The sequence below is a fragment of the Cyprinus carpio genome, chromosome A3, assembly GCF_018340385.1.
Source record: "Cyprinus carpio isolate SPL01 chromosome A3, ASM1834038v1, whole genome shotgun sequence".
NCBI lineage: Eukaryota > Metazoa > Chordata > Actinopteri > Cypriniformes > Cyprinidae > Cyprinus > Cyprinus carpio.
This window is the reverse complement of record NC_056574.1, coordinates 11,050,671-11,070,500: the sequence shown is the minus strand read 5'-3', so window position 1 is coordinate 11,070,500 and position 19,830 is coordinate 11,050,671. Positions and strand designations below refer to the sequence as shown.

General features: G+C 37.3%; 1 protein-coding gene across 3 annotated transcripts; it reads left to right on the top strand.

Annotated features, from left to right (window-relative positions):
- Positions 1-425: 425 nt before the first annotated feature.
- pdgfab (platelet-derived growth factor alpha polypeptide b) lies at positions 426-16,946 on the top strand. Of its 3 annotated transcripts, none has more exons than XM_042718090.1 (8): positions 426-910; positions 980-1,066; positions 2,117-2,213; positions 7,555-7,680; positions 9,833-10,023; positions 15,324-15,453; positions 15,864-15,991; positions 16,828-16,946. In XM_042718090.1, exons 2-7 carry the CDS (start codon positions 1,004-1,006, stop codon positions 15,944-15,946), a joined length of 690 nt encoding a protein of 229 aa, XP_042574024.1. In that variant the 5' UTR covers positions 426-910; positions 980-1,003; the 3' UTR covers positions 15,947-15,991; positions 16,828-16,946. The 3 variants fall into 3 exon arrangements, with proteins under 3 accessions (XP_042574024.1, XP_042574019.1, XP_042574030.1); XM_042718085.1 differs by having other exon boundaries at positions 429-641; positions 748-1,066; XM_042718096.1 differs by lacking the exon at positions 15,864-15,991 and having other exon boundaries at positions 440-1,066.
- The last annotated feature ends 2,884 nt before the right edge of the window (positions 16,947-19,830 follow it).

Below are 19,830 nucleotides of genomic sequence, written 5' to 3'. Positions count from 1 at the left end.
GTTTGGCCTTATTTAAAGTGTATCAGAAGACAAGACCCCAACTATTTATTTTATAATGTACATATTAACAGTTACAGCATAACGCCGTTCACATAGTTAGGCTACTATATCACTACGCGCAACATAGATGAACGTTCTATATTGTAATTTAGGAATATCTTCTAGCGGCAAATTGCGCATTTGCTTTATTGATTCCTTGTTAGCCTACTTAATATTTTATAAATGAAGAGGTTTATAAAAAACAAAAACAATATGCTAGCTATATTTTGAATAGGGACAGCTAAATGGGTTGCAGGTGCTGTTATTAAGTTTTTAACGAGGGCTTCAGTCAACACATTTTACATACAAATTTGAGATTTAAGTGCCTCAGTAAGGGTATGAAGGGTTAAATTTCACATGCAGCCCCAGCCAACCACCTCCTCGAGCGCTCGTCCGTGATTACCGGAGCGCGAGGGGAGGCGCATATATCCCGCAGATCAGACGCGCATGAGACGGCATTCAGTGCACGAACTCTAGAGAACAAGACCAACTCTGAGCTCTGTCCTTCTGCTTTATTCATGGATACTAACCTGGGATTGTACTTTCACTGCATGACGTCATACTGCTTGAAGATCCAGTGCTGAGCTCTGTATGAAGTGCATGTAGGCTACTCACTTCTAAACATTTGTGAAGCATTTCTCTTTGAGTTTTAATCTATATATACTGACCTAGGCAATGCAAAAGGGTTTCTGTCTTTGGATTGTTCAGGTTTGGACAGCCATGACGACCTTTTTCAAGTTAAATCACTTTTGAGATTAAATAAAGGGCGCATTTGGACCAGTACCAGCACCTGGAGTACCAGGACAGTTTGGATTCTCCTCTGTAGACTTGAGCTGGTGCTTCGGGTCATCTAAAGGGAGCTCTCTTCAAGGTATGGTTCTGGACTCTCTGACTTCAGGAGCGGTTCCAAGGCTCCTACAGTCTGCATCTTTCTTATTAGGTGGAAAATTGACATTGGAAGGAGATGAGAACCTTATTCTGCTGCTTTCTGCTCCTCACCTCGCACCTTCTGCTGGCATCTGCTGAGGTAAAGTGCCAAAGATCCCACTAAAACGAAACCTTGTTAGATCCATAGAAAAGTTCTAGCATGTTACACCGGAGCAGGTTTAGGCTTCATAATTCACCTTTTACATAGCTTTAAATCAGTCTCATCATAATGAGTTTAATTTTTATTATTTTTCCCTGTAATTTTCTAGATTGGATTAATGATCTATGTTAAATGTGTCTTAGACACACATCATTATTTATTTTTTTATGGTTTCAACGCATTGTGGTTGCGGGTGAACATGTGATAAGTATAGATCAGCTGTTCTCTGGAATATTTACAGCGTTCTTTTATTAGATTTTTAACAGTACTTCTACAAAATCGGTGGTTCTTTAAGAATTTGATGAAACACCAATAGCTACCAGACAAAGAAATGCATTGTGTCATCTCATCTTAAATTTACTTTTATTTATATAGTTGTATGTTGGGATATAGATATGCCTGTAAAAAAAAAGTAACAGGGTTGACAATCTTCGAGGGCTTTCGTTGATTTTTCTAGTTCATTATTGGCCATGTGCATAAACTGATATTTATACAAATGCTAGTTTTTTTAATAACAGCTTTTTTACTGTACAAAAATCATGGAAACAGGGTTGACTATTGAAGATCGCCCCCTACTGACAAACCTAATAAAATATCACATAAAATTATGAAAAGAGGAGACGCGGCTTGTGCTTGATGTATTCAAGATGTTGTCATTTTAACGCCATACAATTTTTATGGCATTGGCAATCATTTTAATGAGGGAGAATTTAGATGCAATATATTTTGTCCACTAAGGAGAACAGATGTTTTTTCTTCTTTTCTACTCCAATTTTATTTAAAAACCCTCTAAATAATCACTTAAATACTCACAATTTACGATTAGAAAATGCCTTTTCAGAATGTACTCTAAACTTTTCAGACTTTTAATTAAAATGCCTCTTAATAATGACTTAACTTTTCACGCTGCTGATACGCAGAAATACACCTCTGTGTCGTAGGCTACTAGATTTGTCAAATGCCGCAACTGATCTTTTTATGTCGGCAGAAGAGTTTGCAATCCCTCAAGATTTCATCGACAGACTGTCGCACAGCGAAATCAACAGCATCAGCGACCTCCAGCGGCTACTGGAGGTAAATTCCCCAGGTAAATTCTGCTCATTGTCTTCCTGACACCTCTGTGGACTTTGTTCAACAGCTAATCTCATGTGCTGCATGGCAGGACTATTTACAGGTGTTTGTTGTAGTTGCTGTGGTGAAAGTGTAATGTTGTACCTGCCACAAATACGAGAAGCACAAAACAATGAAAGACACAAAACAATTTAAAGGTATCGTTTATACTGGCCAATGGGTGGAGAGTCATAAATAGTTTTTCGCAGATTGCTTCTGTTTTTAGAGCAACTCATGGATCTTATTTCCAGACTTACATCACGGCGAATGGGAAGCCAAGTTTTCCTATACTTAAGTTGTCCACAAGTGGTTTCATTTGCCCACTATAATTTAATTTATAGGGGATTACTGGTAATTACACACATAGAAAAAAGCACAACAGTATAATTTGGGGTTTGAATGTAACCAGTCTGGTTTCTGTGGTGAGAGCACAGATGTGATAGGTGTGCAGGGGGGACGGGTTGAATAATGATAACAGAGCATCGCCTCATAAATACAAGTCCTCTGGGCATCTAATGTTGCAACAGGAGTGTTGATGTTAACAGTAAAACGCATGGTTGAATAAGCTTTGTACAGGGTTGAAAACTCAAGTTCTGCTGCTTGTTTTCCTCCTCCTTCTTCTGTGTCTTCACTCTCTTTTAGTTTGGATAATATTACAGTGATCACTAACACGAGCCGTCTCTGAGTTCACTTGAGCTGGTATTTACACAGGCACTTGTAATATATCAAATGGCGGGGCTCCTTTGAAGTTTGATAGAAAATATCTGCCTTTAAAAAATGTTTGGGCTTTTTGGCTCCATTGGTTAGAATTAGTGTGCAATGCATTGGCATACAACAGTGACTTTAATATGCTATATGGGTTAATCTGAACACCTGGAAGGAACATGTATATCTTACATTTCATGCCAGAATGTACAGAAAGAAATTACATTTTGCTTTTGTTATTTTATTTTATAAGCACACTCATTTAAACTCATATGATATTATATATATATAGCACATGTCATTTAAACTCATTTAATACATTTTGTTGTTTTATCAGAGTCTAGTAAAAGATAAATGGGCTAATTAAATAATAAATAAAAAAAAATTCCGTTGGTGTCCACATAAATCAGGCTGTCTGTCAGACACCCAGAGTCTAGTAAAAGATGCCTGACGCCAGTGATGGTATATTTTCAGATCTTTTTAAAGTCAGACTGTTCACTGAATATGTTCAAAGCCATATTTATCTTTTTTTTTCAAAGAGAAGGACTTGAAGCCTTTGTTGTTTCAAATGCTCACATGTCAAGTTTTTAAAGACGAGCAAACAAATACCATCAAAATCAGCCTGTCTCTCAAAACAGAAAATTCTAAGAAATCTCATTTCAATCAAAAATAAAAACATAAAAAATACTTCCCAAACCACACAAACACAAGAACCAAAATTCCCGTCGCATTTCAGTCTGAGAGGGAAAAGAGCTTGTTTTATGAGATACTGTCATGAAACTTAGTTTTTAACCTTTCCCTTTCAGGAACGAAAGTTAAGATCAAAATTCTTTTCTTCTCAAAAAAAAACTAAGCAGGGTTTATAATCTTAATTTCCAAGTTATGAAACAGATGAAAATCAAAAAAAAAAAAAGAAAAGAAATGTGACAGAAACGGGCTTCCATAGATATCAGAAGCGTCTTGTTTTTTAATCTGTGACAGAAACAGATACCATAGAAGATATCAGAAGCACTATCTATGACAATCCAATTAATTTCTAATAATCTATAAGCATCTACCAGCTTTCCCCTCTTATCAGTTCAAATTATATTAATCAATAAAAGACAGTATCATACGGCTGTGCCTCAGATCAGAGCACTAACCTCGTCAACTGTCCATATGAGGAGCGAATGATGAGAGGAGGAAAGCACAGATAGGTATCTCCCTGCTAATGGATGGATAATTAGAGGTCATGAAAGCAGTGACAGTGATTTAGGGAGGAAACGGTGTCTCTCTTTCGCTAAGGTCAGCACACGTGACCTCTCCGCTCACCTGGAACAGGCCACACTTGTTCTGCGCCTCCCAGCAGCCTTTTAACTTATCAGCATCCATCTGTCTGCCTCTCCTGTCGCCCTGCGCTTTCACATCCAGAAGAAAACGGCACAGATGGAGGGATGTCCTTTTGTTTGATGAAAGGACAGCTGTCAATCCGTGAAGAAGGGCTAATGTTGTCCTTTGTAATTCATTCAGAGAAAGCACACACATAGAAAGAGATAATCAGAGACACAGGGGTTTGATGATAGAGGCCTAGTGGTTAAAGATCTGCGCTGGTAATGCAAAGATTATAAGTTCAGAACCAGCAATTTGCACAGTTACTGGAAGAATGCTTTCATCAGCATCGTGCGATTGTGAGGAGGGCACATAAAAGTGGGTCGCTGCAGGTAGATCGTCCCTGTAATTATTGTGCTGCAGGCCAATGTGCCTTAAAATCACCTGCCAAATGATACTGTTTTACAGTGTTAGAGAGGAGAGGAGTTGAAGGAATAATGCACTGAAAATGATAATTCTATCATCGTTTAACCACTCATTTGTCTTTCCAAACCTGTATGACTTTCTTTCTTCTGTTGAAGAAAAAGAGATGGAAATGAGACGTTTAGCAGCTCTTTTCCATACATTAAAAACAGAGATAGATTGATCAAACAGATTAATCCGCACCATTTTTGACTATTATCATCAGATTGAGAATGATACTTTTGAAAAATTCATTCATTCATTCATTAACTATATGTATATATATATATATATATATTTCTAAAAAGTATATAAAAATGTAGCATTATCTAAAAAAATTGACTTATATTTTTAAAATGTGAGTAAATTTAATAAAAAAATAAATGTAATTGTATAAATTAAAATATGAGTAAATATGACAAGATATATTTTCTTATGGTTTTCTCAGATTGAAATAAGTCAGTTTTTGGTTGAGAATATACTAATAGATAATGCTACTTTTTTATATACTTTTGAGAAAAAAATATTATATGATTAAATATTATGTAAGACACATTTTCTTATTCACATTCATTAAATATTGCATTAAATATAGCAAATTAAACACCTACACACACAGTTAACATATACATATACACTTTTAATCTGTATAAGCAATTCTTTTGTACAGTATATAAATAAATTCAAAATTAAAACATTTATTTTAGTATTTTTCCACTGACAAACCCAAATAAATAGGAAGTACACATATCCCAAAAGTAAACAAATCCATAAACAAATTTGAATTTTAAGCCATTATTCACTGAAAATCTCTTCACCATAGATCTCAGATCTCATTTGCTCATTCACCCGTGTTTAGAACAACAAAGAAACGTTGCTCCTTTTTATTCTTTCACAATATCTGATGACAAAAATAAAAATTTCTTGAGTTTGACATAACTGACAGCTGCTCTTTCATTCAGATGGTCGTCTTGTGTTTTTGTGTTCAAGAGAACAAAGTTCTTGAGTTTGACATCATAACACTGAGTTTTGATGTGAACATGAGATAAGGTGTGTTGTGCAGGATCAAATGCTGAACTCTCTCTCTCTGCGGGTCAGCGCGCACTCTTTGACTGAGTCTGAAAAACAACTTAAAAACAATGGCCTTCCATTTAGTAGGAAAGATTAAAAGAACTAGAGACACAGAACAGAGTGGGGCTTTTGTTGACATGTCACTTGTGTTTCCTGCTTCAGGACTGTGTGTGTGGTCATGCAGTCTTTTAAGTTGAGAGTGTGTTTGGGTGCTTTGCTCTCTCAGCATTCCTCACGGCCAGTTCTTCAGTTCATAAAAGATCACACATCTTCATTTTCAAAAACACTAGCCAGTTTGATGTTAAAGCTTAGCGCATGCTTGGGTAAACTAAACCCAGCTAAAATATCTGTAGAACAATATCATATCATTTTCAGTATTTAATTATCAGTTTTATTAGTTTTTATTTTAAAAATTTACATTTTTGTTTTAATTATTCACAAATAGTTTTTATTTGTTGTAGATATATAGTATATATTTGCAATATAATATTGCTATATATATATACTGTATATTCTGTATTTGCAATATTTTTACTATATAAGAACAATTTGTGAACAATCAAAAATAATACAAATATACGAAAACATTTATTTAAATTTTCCAGTATCTAATTTTATATTTCATTCCTTATAACACCGCACCATAAATTATTTATGACACTTTATCATAAAATGCAACAAGTGAACAGCGGTTTGCTGATTTAAATGTCAACCAGACAGTCACTTTTACTGAGTGGTCCTTTTGACAAAATATCATATTTCATATGATATTTATGCTTACAGTTCCTGAATGTCTACCTCTCAAAGTGAAAAAATATTCCTCTACTAATAAAATCAAATTTACCCCAAAATTAAAAATTAATAACCAATTATCCGCTCTTCTTATTAAGTCTTTTTTACCCCCAAATTAAAATTCTGTCATCATTTACTCCCCCTCATGTTGTTCCAAACTTTTCTGTTGAGCACAAAAGAACATATTTTGAAGAATGTTGGTAATCAAACAGTTGCTCGTAGCCGTTGACTTCTATAGTATTTTCTTTCCATACAGTGAATTCAGTGGATACCAGCTTCTGTTTGAGTGCCAACATTCTTCAAAATATCTAAAAAAAAAAGAAAAAAAAAGATTAGGTTTGAAATAACATGAGGGTGAGTAAATGATGACAAACTTTTCAGTTTTGGGTAACTATCGCTTTAATATACCAATCTCTTAATTCATACATGGAAAGTGTTTTGTGCATTAGTCGGCATGCTCTGTGTTGTTGGTTATGTCACATCACATGATTAATTCAAACCTTATTATTAATGTGAAGCTTTCATATGCATCATGCGTTGTTTAAACAGCACTTAATAGCTGAACTGATTTTGTATTCAGGAGCCTTACTCATTTGTACCAGTGGCAAATCCACTGAGGTTGTCAGGAGTTCAGATTTGTTCTTCGGGCATGTCAATGCTACAGAAGACATTATAATAAACTTGCCAACCACATTCAGGGCCAAAATGACATCGTTCCTCCAGAAATCCATCGTGATGAATTTCCAATTAAGCTTGTGAATAAAGCAGCCATTGTTTGTAGAAAAATGAGTTTCTGAAGAAGGAAATTATTTCATGCTTTGGTGCCACTAACGGCAGTGCTTCTGAAGGCTTCGGGGCATCTACTGGAGACTTTCAATCGCCTCATTGTGGATTCATCTTGGCTTTAAAGGGGGGAAAAAGTGATTTGTCTTTTCACTGAGTAACATGAAAGTAATACGGATAACCTGTGTTTTGATGAGGTCCTGGAAATGAGGTGATTGAGGAGGTCAAACAGAAGCACCATCAGAAGAGCCATCACTCATTCAAGGCCGCTTCCTCAGATCTCAAGAGTCTGCAGCTGTCCCACAGACGGAAGAGGAGTGTCGGTAAGACCTTCTGCTCAAAGACATGTCACTCTTGACAACATTCAGTTTAAGAAGTGTTTTATAAATGAGCAGTTCTGTCTCTGTAATCTGATTTGAGGAATTCTGTAGTTGCTTGGCAACCATAAACAGTTCATGAACTGCATTGCTTGGCAGAATGATTGTTAATTTATGGTCCTTCACTGATAATAATTAAACTACTGCCATGCTATCACTTCCAATTTTAGTGCTTATCTCGTCCTGCATTTGCGCATAGCAATGCACAAAAACACCTTAACAACCATATAGCAACAGCCTGGGAACAACAATCTGGCAACAAACATCCTAGTATCATGGATGCAAATTTTGCATGAGAAAATATAATACTACACATACACAATACCTTTCAAATTTTGAAGTCGGTTAAATTTGTAATAAATTGTTATTTGCTAAAAAATACAATTGTAACAATATTATTATTAAATATTACAATTTAAAATAACTGTTTTCTATTTGAATATATTTAAAAATGTAATGTATTCCTGTGATTCAAAGCTGAGTTTTCAGCATCATTACTCCAGTCTTCAGTGTCACATGATCCTTTAGAAATCACTCTCATATCTGATTTCCTGCTCAAGAAACATTTCTTATTATTATCATTATAGAAAAGAGTTTGCTGCTTAATATTTTTGTGGAAACTGTGATACTGTTTTTCACGATTCTTTGATGAACGTTCAAAAGAACAGCATTTATTTTATGTATTTTAAGAAAAAATTTAATATTTTTTTGGAACAATATAAAAGACTTTGCTGTCACTTTTGATTAATTTAATGTATCCTTGTTGAATAAAAGTATTAATTTCTTTAAAAAAAATATTACTGACCCCAAATTTTTGACTGACCCTTTTATCATATTGCAACTCTTTTACAGTATGTTGAGAATTGAACTATTAACTACCCTTTTAATATTTAAATATACGCTTTTTTGACAGCTTTGACACATGAAGTTCAGAAAGTAAGAATGTTAAATTATTGAAATGACCTGAATTGATCTGATACACTCCAGAACTAAACATCTACGATTGGTGTGTTTCCATGACCGGGAGCACTTCTTTATTTGATTGTACGTGAGAGTATTTTGATTGGTGGTACATGTGAGGTCACAAACATAGCCGAGCCAGAAAATTCCAAACATTCAAAGTTCATGTCACAGCTCGTTGAACTGAACAGAGTTCACACTGGCACACAGAGCTCTGACATGCACTCTTCCTTCCCCTTCACATCAATCGTGTAGCGCAGCGCTGTGTGTGTGTGCCTTTGTGTGTGTTGGGATATTCTGGCCCCTCTGTACCTCCCAATCACTCACTCAAACACACAGAAAAACTGTTCAGGCCTCAGAATAGCTGTGTGCCATTTTTGTTAAAACTGTTACTCTGAAAGAGACTAAACCTCCAGATCGAATGCTGATCTCAGTGCTGTGGTTGAACTAATTTTAGTCTAGGTAAATACAGAGGCTCAGAGATATTAAAAAACCCTCTATATTATTTCCTACTAATGCAAAAGGGCCTTTTAAAAAAACAAAAAATCATAATCTTCAAATAACCAAAAATGAAAAAAAAAAAAAATAATACAGTATTACTGAAATTTAATTTAATTCAATTTTACTGTATTTTCTTTTAGTGTGTTTGTGTGATTGAGCCATATTCATGTCATGGTACTGAATGACATCCGGGTTTAAGTGTGTTTTGTACAGTTTTAGTACAGTTATACCATAATATAATTTGATTATAGCATAAAAATATAATATCACAGTACTGAATAATTAGATATTCATATGCCATTTTTTAAAATTTTTATTTTATTTATTTAATCATGTTTTGTTTTATTTTATTTAGCTTATTTTAGTTTATTTTAGTGTTTTTTTGAAGCTTAAGCTAGTTAATAAAGCACAATGCCATGGTACTTAATGATTACCATATTCATAAGCCATGAAGTATTATTTTATTTCATTATTTTGTTTCAGTTTAGTGTGTTGAGCTTTTTTTGTTGTTGTTGTTGTTTTTTTTTGTTTAGTCCAATTGTTTGAAGTAATTAGTAAGTAATATCTTGAATATTCTTCACCTTGAATTTGTTCTAATGTATTAATTTATCCATGCGTCCTCATTTCTTGCATCCAGTAGAGGAAGCGGTGCCCGCTATGTGCAAGACACGGACAGTGATCTACGAGATCCCCCGCAGTCAAGTGGATCCCACCGCTGCAAACTTCCTAATATGGCCTCCGTGTGTGGAGGTGAAACGCTGTACAGGCTGCTGCAACACCGGCAACATGTGCTGTCACCCCTCCAAAAAACAGCACCGTACTGTCAAGGTAAGAGCAGTGCATCAACAGTCCTGTAAAGCCATTTAAATGCGGGAAAGACAAAGTTGACTCTACATCTTAAGCAGTATAGATATCAGGGCCACACCCACTCCAAGCCACATCCCTGTTTTAAATAGTAATAATATTTCACAATATTACTGTTTTAGTATAAGAGACTTTACATTAAATCTTACCAACCCCAAACTTTTCAACAGTAGTGTGTATGTACTTGTATGAACACTTTTTTTATTCCATTCTTTCTTGATTTGTTTATTTATTCATATTCCGCAATCTTCTGAATAGACGTTTAGTTGATTTCCGCATAAAATGAACACAGATGTAAGTCTTGTATGATTTTTTTCCAGCTCTGAGCACAGGGATGGGACAAGAATATATTATGTGTGTTTCTTTCCAGCTATGGTGGTATATATTTGAGCAAATACACTTAAGAGATGTATTTACCCTTCCCTCACTTTTTCCTTCTCATCCTAAAAAAGGAGCAGGTCTGCACAAGCTAAATATAAAAAAAACCGACATAAAAAATACACAGACGCAAAATATGCACACTTCACAGTGAGTAAGTGCGTGTTACAAGGTGTGTGTGTGTGTGTGTGTGTAAGTGAGTGCTTGGCCACATTTCTGCTGTACTTTGGTTCATTGCAGTGATAAGCCCATTTCAAAGGAGACACTGCTGGGTGTGGAACATAACACCAGATAATGAGTCTATCAACACTTACTGAAGTTAAACTTCACCTAACCTATCTATCTATCTATCTATCTATCTATCTATCTATCTATCTATCTATCTATCTATCTATCTATCTATCTATCTATCTATCTATCTATCTATCTATCTATCTATCTATCTATCTGATCTATTTATCTATCTATCTATCTATCGTTCTATCTATCTATCTATCTATCTGTCTATCTATCTATCTATCTATCTATCTATCTATCTATCTATCTATCTATCTATCTATCTATCTATCTATCTAACTGTCTATCTAACTGTCTGTCTACCTAACTGTCTGTCTGTCTGTCTGTCCTCGTCTATCTATCTATCTATCTATCTGTCTGTCTGTCTGTCTTTTTTTCTTTCTCTACCTTTTTCTGCTCCATGTTCTTCTCTTTTGCAATCCATTTATATTTCTTCATATTTTCTCTGGCATTTATCTCTCTCTCTCTCTCTCTCTCTCTCTCTCTCTCTCTCCTGTCTCTCTCAGTAGTGATTGAGCTGTTATGTAAAGTGTAACAGGAGTTGATAGCTTTAAGGCAAGTCAGTTCACACATCAGCCGTTCTTATCATGCTAGCACAGCTCCTATCTGCTTGAGTTGGGACTGAAATCTCCAAACCTTTTAGCTGTTTCAGTAACACATTTCAAATCAGCAATTAAATATGACATAAATGTTGCTGCTTAAGTTCAAATTATTCTACAAAATGAACATTTTGGTGTTAGGTGCAACATATGCACATGCTTCTATAATAAAGACATTTGGTTCTTTTAACTGAAATCAAGATTTTCATTCCTACAGGCACCGTAATGAGTGATACATTTTGTCCTGTTCATTTCTCTTCTGCATAACCTCCTCTCTTGCTATCAACCCGGTGTACAGTACTAATGATTTTCCCAGAACTGCTGTGTTGCAGTTTGTGTCTATTAGCCTTGCTAACACACACACACACACACACACACACACACACACACACACACACACACACACACTTGCATGCAAACATCATCACACAGTACTACAACAACAGGTGCTGCAATGAAGCACTGCATCATTCACCCAGACAGAATACAACAACAGTGCAGAAACCTGAAAGTGACATGGTAGATTCTGTCATCATTTAAAGCTGGCGTCTTCATGGACTTTATCAACCTAGCCTTCTGACTTTCTTTGATTCAGATCAGACATGGGGTCCAAGATTTTTGAAAAGTGAATCAGCACGTCTCTTTTTAAGTCTTGTTATATTGTTTGGAGGGAGATTTTGTCATATCGCTCCATCTATGAATCAGCATACCTGAACCCAAACTGAGGAAAACTTTTCCTCAGCATCAACAATGAACAAGGCCACTGTGGTTTCCTTAAAGTAAGAATATCTAGATAGGCAGCTGAGTGTGTGAAGGATGTTTATTTTATTTTCATCTCTGGTAATCGGACTGCTAAAGTTACAAAAGTGAAGATATTCCTGATTTGGAAAGTTTGCAAGTGAGAGTAAGAATACAGCAGGTGATGTGGTTCAAAAGGCAAGTGTTTATGTGTTTGGATGAGCCAGATTTGTATTCCTTCTTCAGAGGTCGTGTGAAGGGAAATCATACATCGTTTATACTGGCAATGGAAGCACGAGGTGTGTTGCGAGTGTTGATTTTGGGTATTAAAGAGCCTCAAATGGCCCAGGTTAGTGAGGATACGGGCCCCATCTCTGACGCAAACGCTGAGGAAACACAAATAGTGCTAAATCGAATGAAAGTGGTATTAATACAGAAAATACAGCAAAATATTCCAAAAGAGCCTGTTGTATTGGAGTGGAAAGGCTGATATATCTAAAAAAAACCTAACAACACAGATATACATTTAAAATAAACATAAATCAACACTCACTCAAACTCTGTCTGTTACAGAGTTTTTTATTCACCTGCCTGTGAAGTTACATAATATATAATCTATAAATTGACAAAAGCATGTAGTCTTTGACTTTAATGTCTTTGCATGATTACAGTAATGCACTTGTAAGTACAATAGAAGTAAATGGGCATTACAGAGGATTTAAAAAAGTTTGTTGAAATGCTTATATAATATATTATTTATACATCAAAACATCAGTTTGAATGCATGAGATTTAATTGAGAATCATTGAAAGATTATTCAAAAATCCAAAAATGCTTTGAAATGCAAGAAAGAAAACAGAGTTCTCCCTTCTCTCTCTCTCTCGCTGTTCTTTGTTTGTTTTTCTTTGCATGTGGTGGGCTGTATTTGCTGTCTATAATTCTGTTCTTTCCATCTTTTCACTCTCTCTGCCTTTCTGCTGGTGATTGGGGACATTTTTAAAGGGCTATGACAGGAAGTGCACAGATTAGATCACCTTTTCTCCTTATCTTCATGATTGTCTGGGTGCCAGTGTATGTTTTTCACAACAGAGATTTCGCCCATACTCTTTCTGTAACTCTAAACATGCAGGTCATGAGATAAAAGTTTCCCTTTTATTTTCTCCCCTCCCAGCATCCTTGTACTGTTCAGGCTTCTCTTTGTCACTCACTCAATAAGAACGCTTGCTCCCCACACCCCTTTTTCTTTTCGGGTCGCCCCAACACTCTCTCCTCCCACCATACCACCCCCCATCATCCGGCCCGCTCTCGGTTTTGCTTTATCCACAGCGTTTTGTCGTCAGATTTACCCACTGACAGATGTGCAGCAAAACTGCCTGTCCCTTGGCTATGTGTCCAGTTCCCTTTGTTCCCATGCTAATTACCCATGATGCACCTCTCCTGATGCCCGTTCTTTCTCTCACACTTTCTTTATCCACCTTTCTTGTGGGGAAATGCCAGGACAATAGTCCTCACAGAACGCAGGGCGAGTCAAAGGGGGTTGGGGTTGCTGGAGGCAGGGATGGATCAGATGTCACACCATTAGTGCGCTGCGCTGGGATTTCACAGGGCTTTCATTGCGGCGTAAAGCAAAGTAGTTTATAAATAGAGCTTGGAAGGGCCTCCTGAGAAACTTGGGCCTTTTTATAAAGCGCATTCGAGTATGTGGGCGAGCGCATGTGTGAAGTTTGGACTTGAAATCGAGATGCAAAAGCAATGATAAATTGAATTTGAAAGAGAATATTGGGGCGGGGGACAGCAAAGGATGGCGTGGGGACTCTTTTTTTTCTTATCATGACCCTTTGCTGAACCCCTTACCCAACCCCCCGGACTAGTTCTCAAGCCCCTCGGTGTCTGTCTCACCCTTCATCCTCAGTCACAGACATTCTTGCACGCCACGGGCTGTTTTAGACTTGGCTCTGTAAATATAACCAAGCATAAGAATGTCCAAGAGGAGGGAGAGGTGGGCTGCAGACAGAGGGAAAGAGGTATAACCGGGTGCACGGAATCACCGAAACAGACCCGTTTCACTGTCTCTCGCCCTCCATCATTTTGACGTTTCTCTCTAGGTTTGCTGGAGTGTCCAAGGGTTGCATCATTTGTTCCAAAATGTTTAACCAGTTGCACTTGCATGGTAGACTGAGTTTTTATTTGCACTCTGTGAGTCATGCACTGAATTTAGTGATTGTGTTCGAAACCAGACAAATACTCCATGGAAGCACACCAATGCATACTTGAATGTTTGGCTGATGCACTGCAAATGTGCAGTCCCATTGTGCACACTCAAACCGTGGTGGTTTGATCGCTTTCTAGGTCATTTCTAATGGATCAAGTGGAATACCATTCCTTACCGCACTACAAAACCTCTTTAGCAACCCATAAAACCCAATTTTACCAAATTAAACATGTATTTCCCTACTAAAAGGACCAATCATGGGGACATTCACATAGAGCACATTTAAAATCATGAGATGTGTAGTAGTTTCAGAGTAGTTTCCAACCACGTTCCTGGAGCCCTCAACACTGCACAGCATTTCTCCTTAATCAAACACCTGATTCAACCCATCAGCTCATTAGTAGAGACTCCAAGACCTGAAAATTGGTTTGTCAGACAAAGGAGACATCCAGAGTTGGGGGGACTGACCACTGAGTGTTGGAACCACTTTAAGGTTACTTGTTCCAGCACAAGCAGACCTGAAAATAGACTCATGTCAAAATGCCAGACTCCCAGGTATACTCCAAGTTGGGAGAACTGGTCCAGAAACATTTCAGGAACCACTGCCTTATGTCCCAGACTCCCAGGTATACTCCATCTTTCAGTGTTCTGTTCCATCTCGCGCACAGCCACGTCCATACAGCTTTCAAAGTATATTCAGCCAAGCATTAGCAGAACAGTGAGAAGAAATAGAGGCCTAAGTGTTCAAATTAGCACAACAGAAGACACAAATTGACCACTGTTTAAGACTGGGTGGTTAATTTGAGTTTAGTGTGCTGCAGTGGGGCGTTAACTGTGGAACATGTAACTGTTTTGGGCTTATTGCCCAGGAATTGTTTGACAAATTTTTCCACTGTTGCCTATGACCATTTGGCAGGGTTTGGGAGCTAACTTAGCATGTACTACCTAAACAGTTAAGAATTTGTGCTGTTGTCCTGAATGCTACACCAACACACTGAAACACATCGCTAACCTAACATGGTCCTTTTCTTTTCTTTCAGGTGGCGAAGGTAGAGTTTGCATCGCGTAAGAAAGCAAAATTGAAGGAGGTGCTTGTCCGGTTAGAGGATCATTTGGAATGCGTGTGCACGTCACAGCATCACGTGATCGAGCACGCGGAAGCAGACACAGGTACATATGTCACGCATACACATGCATACACTGAATGTTTGGCCTGATCTTGAATGATTATTTCGCTATGGATTGTGCACTCAGCGGCCTGTAGCATTGTGCTGTCACCGCAGACAAAACACACCTGTGTGAGCTTGTGTTTTACTGTGCTGGGCAATGATGCAATTGAATGGATAAGAAAGACCACAGGTTTGTGCAAATGCTGAAACACGTAGAAGTGTGTCTGAAGGTTCTCCTTCAGGTACAACAGGTTTCTTTTATATTTATGAAGTGCAATCACAGTCTGTTTTACACCTCCCCGAGGCCATGAATTCTTTCTTTTTATTTGTTCTTGCTTGGTTTCTTTTTTCTACTCAACCACATTCTGCCCATCATCTGGCTTGCCCCTTTCCCCAAACTTGTGTTTCCAGGCCCACGCAAAGTTAAAAATGGTAAAAAACGGAAACACAGAAAGCAAGCAGTGGCAGCACAGATCAACAAGGATATTCAATAAAAAGCAAACATTTCCTAATACTCAGCGGACCAAAATATCCTGCAGGTAGGACAACTTTGGACAGAACCACCAATCATTGGCATGAACTGATCAGGAGAAAGAGTGAGACGTTCAATCAGAGTCACTCAACACTGAGCGAGAGAGATGTTTGCACTGTGCTGTGTTTCGCTTTGCTGCATGGGGTCACAGGATTGTCTGTTTTGATGCAACTTATTTTATGAAATCAAGCTGTGCTCATCATGTATATAATTTAGCTCTGTTTCAAAACCAAGTGAGCTGCCTTGCTGTCTACCGTCTACCTATTGGAGTCTAGCTCCAATACACCTGCCTGGAAATTGCTATTGAGTCTGAAGACCTTGATTAACTGGTTCAGTTGTGTTTAATTAGGGGTGGAGCTAAACTCTGCAGGACAGTGGCCCTCCAGGAATTGAATTTGACACCCTAAGGCAACATTAACGAGGCTAGTTTGGAAAGCTTTTCATAGACAGCATCTTCACAAGCCACTCAGAGACTCAAATCCAATTTATTCCAATAAATTTGGTTAGTTATCTTAAAATGCTAGGCAGCTCAATAGGTTTTGGAACAGAGCTTGTGTGGTTGGTATAATTTTGAGTGTTTGTGAATGAAAAAGTGTGGATTGATGGTTTGGTGAACTTGATCACGAAGATTGTTCCTTTCACATTGTTCTTTCTTTCTTAAATGTGCACAGACTGTCCAATAATACACATTAAAATCACTGCGTGGTGTATATGTGTCACTCAAACAAACCGCATGTCATACTAAAGAAAAAATCACAATCAAATCATTTTGAAATGGTTCCAGATTCCTCAAAAACGTGATTGCTTGTTAACGGTTGTTTTGTTTCCTTTCTCTCCCTCCAGTGGACATGAGGTGAAACCACATCAAACGAGCAATTGAAGGACAACAGTGGCTACGTAATGCTCCAGCAGCACTGGGACTTTGACCTCCGAACTATGACCCTACTGACCCCATTGCTGTTTAAAAAAAGATACTGTATCCAGAGGAACATTATACACAAATACAACACCAAAGGTGCTTTCTACGTACTCTGTCAAACACTGAAGACAAACAAGATTGGTATTCAGTTAATTATTAAGTGGTCAAACACTGGGCGGAAACGAAACTGAAAAGGACGATGTTTGTGTCGATTCTCTGTTGTTTATGTATATGACTCTTGTAAAGGTCAAAGATAAGAACATCACCCTTTTGATAACACCAACTCAATACACAATCAATATCACACTCAAGTATTTACAAATTCACAAGAATTAAACCATAATTCAAAAAAAAGATGGACTAACTAATGGACTCCAGTCATTCAGAAAGAGGATGAACATATTAAAGGATGTGCTGTCATATAACCTTGCTAAAACGGAAGACGCAATTCTTTGTTGTTCTCTGCCTTAGTCCTCTTGGGTCCAGAACATTGAAACTGCTATTTCCAATGTGCCTCTAGAAAGTTTTGTCCTTCTGAAGAGTTCAACTGCCTGTCTGTTAACAAAGACTTACAGAAGACAGTGTAATGCAGTCATTATGCCAGAATAAAGTATTTATGTATGCAATATGTCTTTCTCACACTCTCCGTTTCTCAGTCCAATGTAAGAACACCTAATCTTCATTGATCTGGAAGTATTATCAGTAACATTTTTTCTCAATATTTCAATTCATTCTTGCTTATAATTTACAGCTTATCTCAAATATACTAGGTTTTTGTCCTGGAAATATGTCATAGGAAGACATGTAAGAGACAGTTGTGGAAAGATGCTTTATTTTTGTTAAAAAATATATTTATAATGCTAATGTAGAATCAAGCAGGAAGTATGTTTATGTATTGTGTTTCTGTTCTTGTGGTGTAATGGTTGTGTGATGGGATAAGATGTCCCATTGAGAGTAAACGCTATACAGTATCAACAGGTTGGCATCATTAGTCATAAGATGTTGTTTCATAATTTGCTTCTTTACTCACAGTAACATAATATTTAATGCTAACATACAAAGAGGGCCGAAAATCATTCAAACAGTCAATAAACACTTACCTTAGGTATTTGTAATAAATAAAGATATAAAAACAAATAAAGAGTACATTTTTATCATGTTCACACATAGAAGATATCAGAAATTTCAGATCCTGTTTATTTGATTCCTAAAGGATACACACACTTACCTTCAGGCCTTGTTTTTCTGCTGGGTAAAAGGACATAAACTGTTTAAGAAAAACCTGACTGCCACATCTAGATTTTTACCCAAGACCCTGTTTTCATTTTGATGTCAACGTGGAGAAATCTTTTAATATCCTGAATGTGGTTTTCTTGCATATTGTTGTGCATGCAAATAAACTCTTGAAAGAAAATGGTTCTAGGGTGGCAAAATGTTAAATGGTGTTTAAAGGGACCTTCTAAACGATGAGTTTGTGCATTGAAATCTCTGAGGGCTGTATTTATGACATTTACAGTCTGTTGCAAAAGTGCTCAAGCAAGAGCTTTCAAGTTGTTCCAGGCCGGTTGTTGACTCTGGCTCGAGTTGTGTCTTGCTGCAGGGACTCCACTGGTTCTTGTCATTTTTGACACATGCCAGACAGATGGAGTGGTCCTGGCAATTGGCTCTACAACAGAATTTGGCACTTTGTCACACTCCTGACCCCAGAGTGACATGTCTGGCCATCTAAAGAGCACCTGAATCACTGTGAATCACAGCAACAAACTGTGGAGACAGTTGAGGGGTGGAGCAAAGCTTTGACTCGTTTTATTCTTTGTGCCTTAATGTTTGTTTTATATTTATAACCGTGAGTCATGCAGCAGTCTGTCTGGTACAACCCATATTCACTTTCTACAACATCATGGGTATTTGACTAAAATATATACAGTTGAGCTGAAGTTACCATTTTGTGGTTTCAATTAAAACACGATTAACCAAATTTGTAGGGCTGGTTGTATATTTGTTTGTCTAGTGGTGTATGACCTGATTTAGCTCTGTAGCTACTGTGGTTCTTTATTGTTTCGTGGCACTCTTTGCTTTGGCAGCTGGGTGATTTAGACTGTTATGTTCAGGTGCTGGAACCTGCTAGTCTGTTCAGTGTGGATTCTCTGGTCACACGCATATTCTCCTGTTGTCCCAATAGGAAGTACATCCCGACCATAGACCAGTTCCTGTTGTCCCAATGTGCCAATCCCGATGACTTTTTCACACGCAAGCATTCTTCTGTTGTCCCAATAGGAAGTTGTACAATCCCAACATTCCTACATGACATGCATGTCTGGAGTTGTTTTTTAAAGCACATTCCTACATGAAAAACAGTACCTAGAAATCATGGGCAGTTATGCGTGAAATACAGAAACTTTATAGTAAGAAAGTGTAAGAAGAAGCATGAAAATATTTCCGGAGTCATATTAGCTGTATATCCGGGGTTTTATTAGCCCGGGTACAAATAACAATTTTTTTTAGCTGTACAAATAACAATACTAATTTCCAACACAAGGTTTAAGAGCCTCTAGGGGTGTATGATGGAACTACAGGTGGTTTGTGCGATAATAAAAATAAGAAGAAATACAGGTGGTTTGTGAGATTGTGAAACTCAGGGGTTACTTCAAGTAAATAAAGATACTAGGGTTTCAGTTAAGAAGAAGAAGAAGAAGAAGAAGAAAAAGAATCCTGCACATTATAGGACAAGAAGTCTGATTGTTCTTTGTTGAATCCATTTTTCTCCTTACTGTACCCCTTTCACTCTTGTGGCATTAGGTTACCCAAGGCCAACTACCAGTAATCCTTTAATATGTTGGAAACTTGGTTAGATTTGTTAGTGGAGTCCATTGTATCTAGAAAATTGTATAGGAATTATGTGCCACTGTAGAGAGCCCAGATGTAAA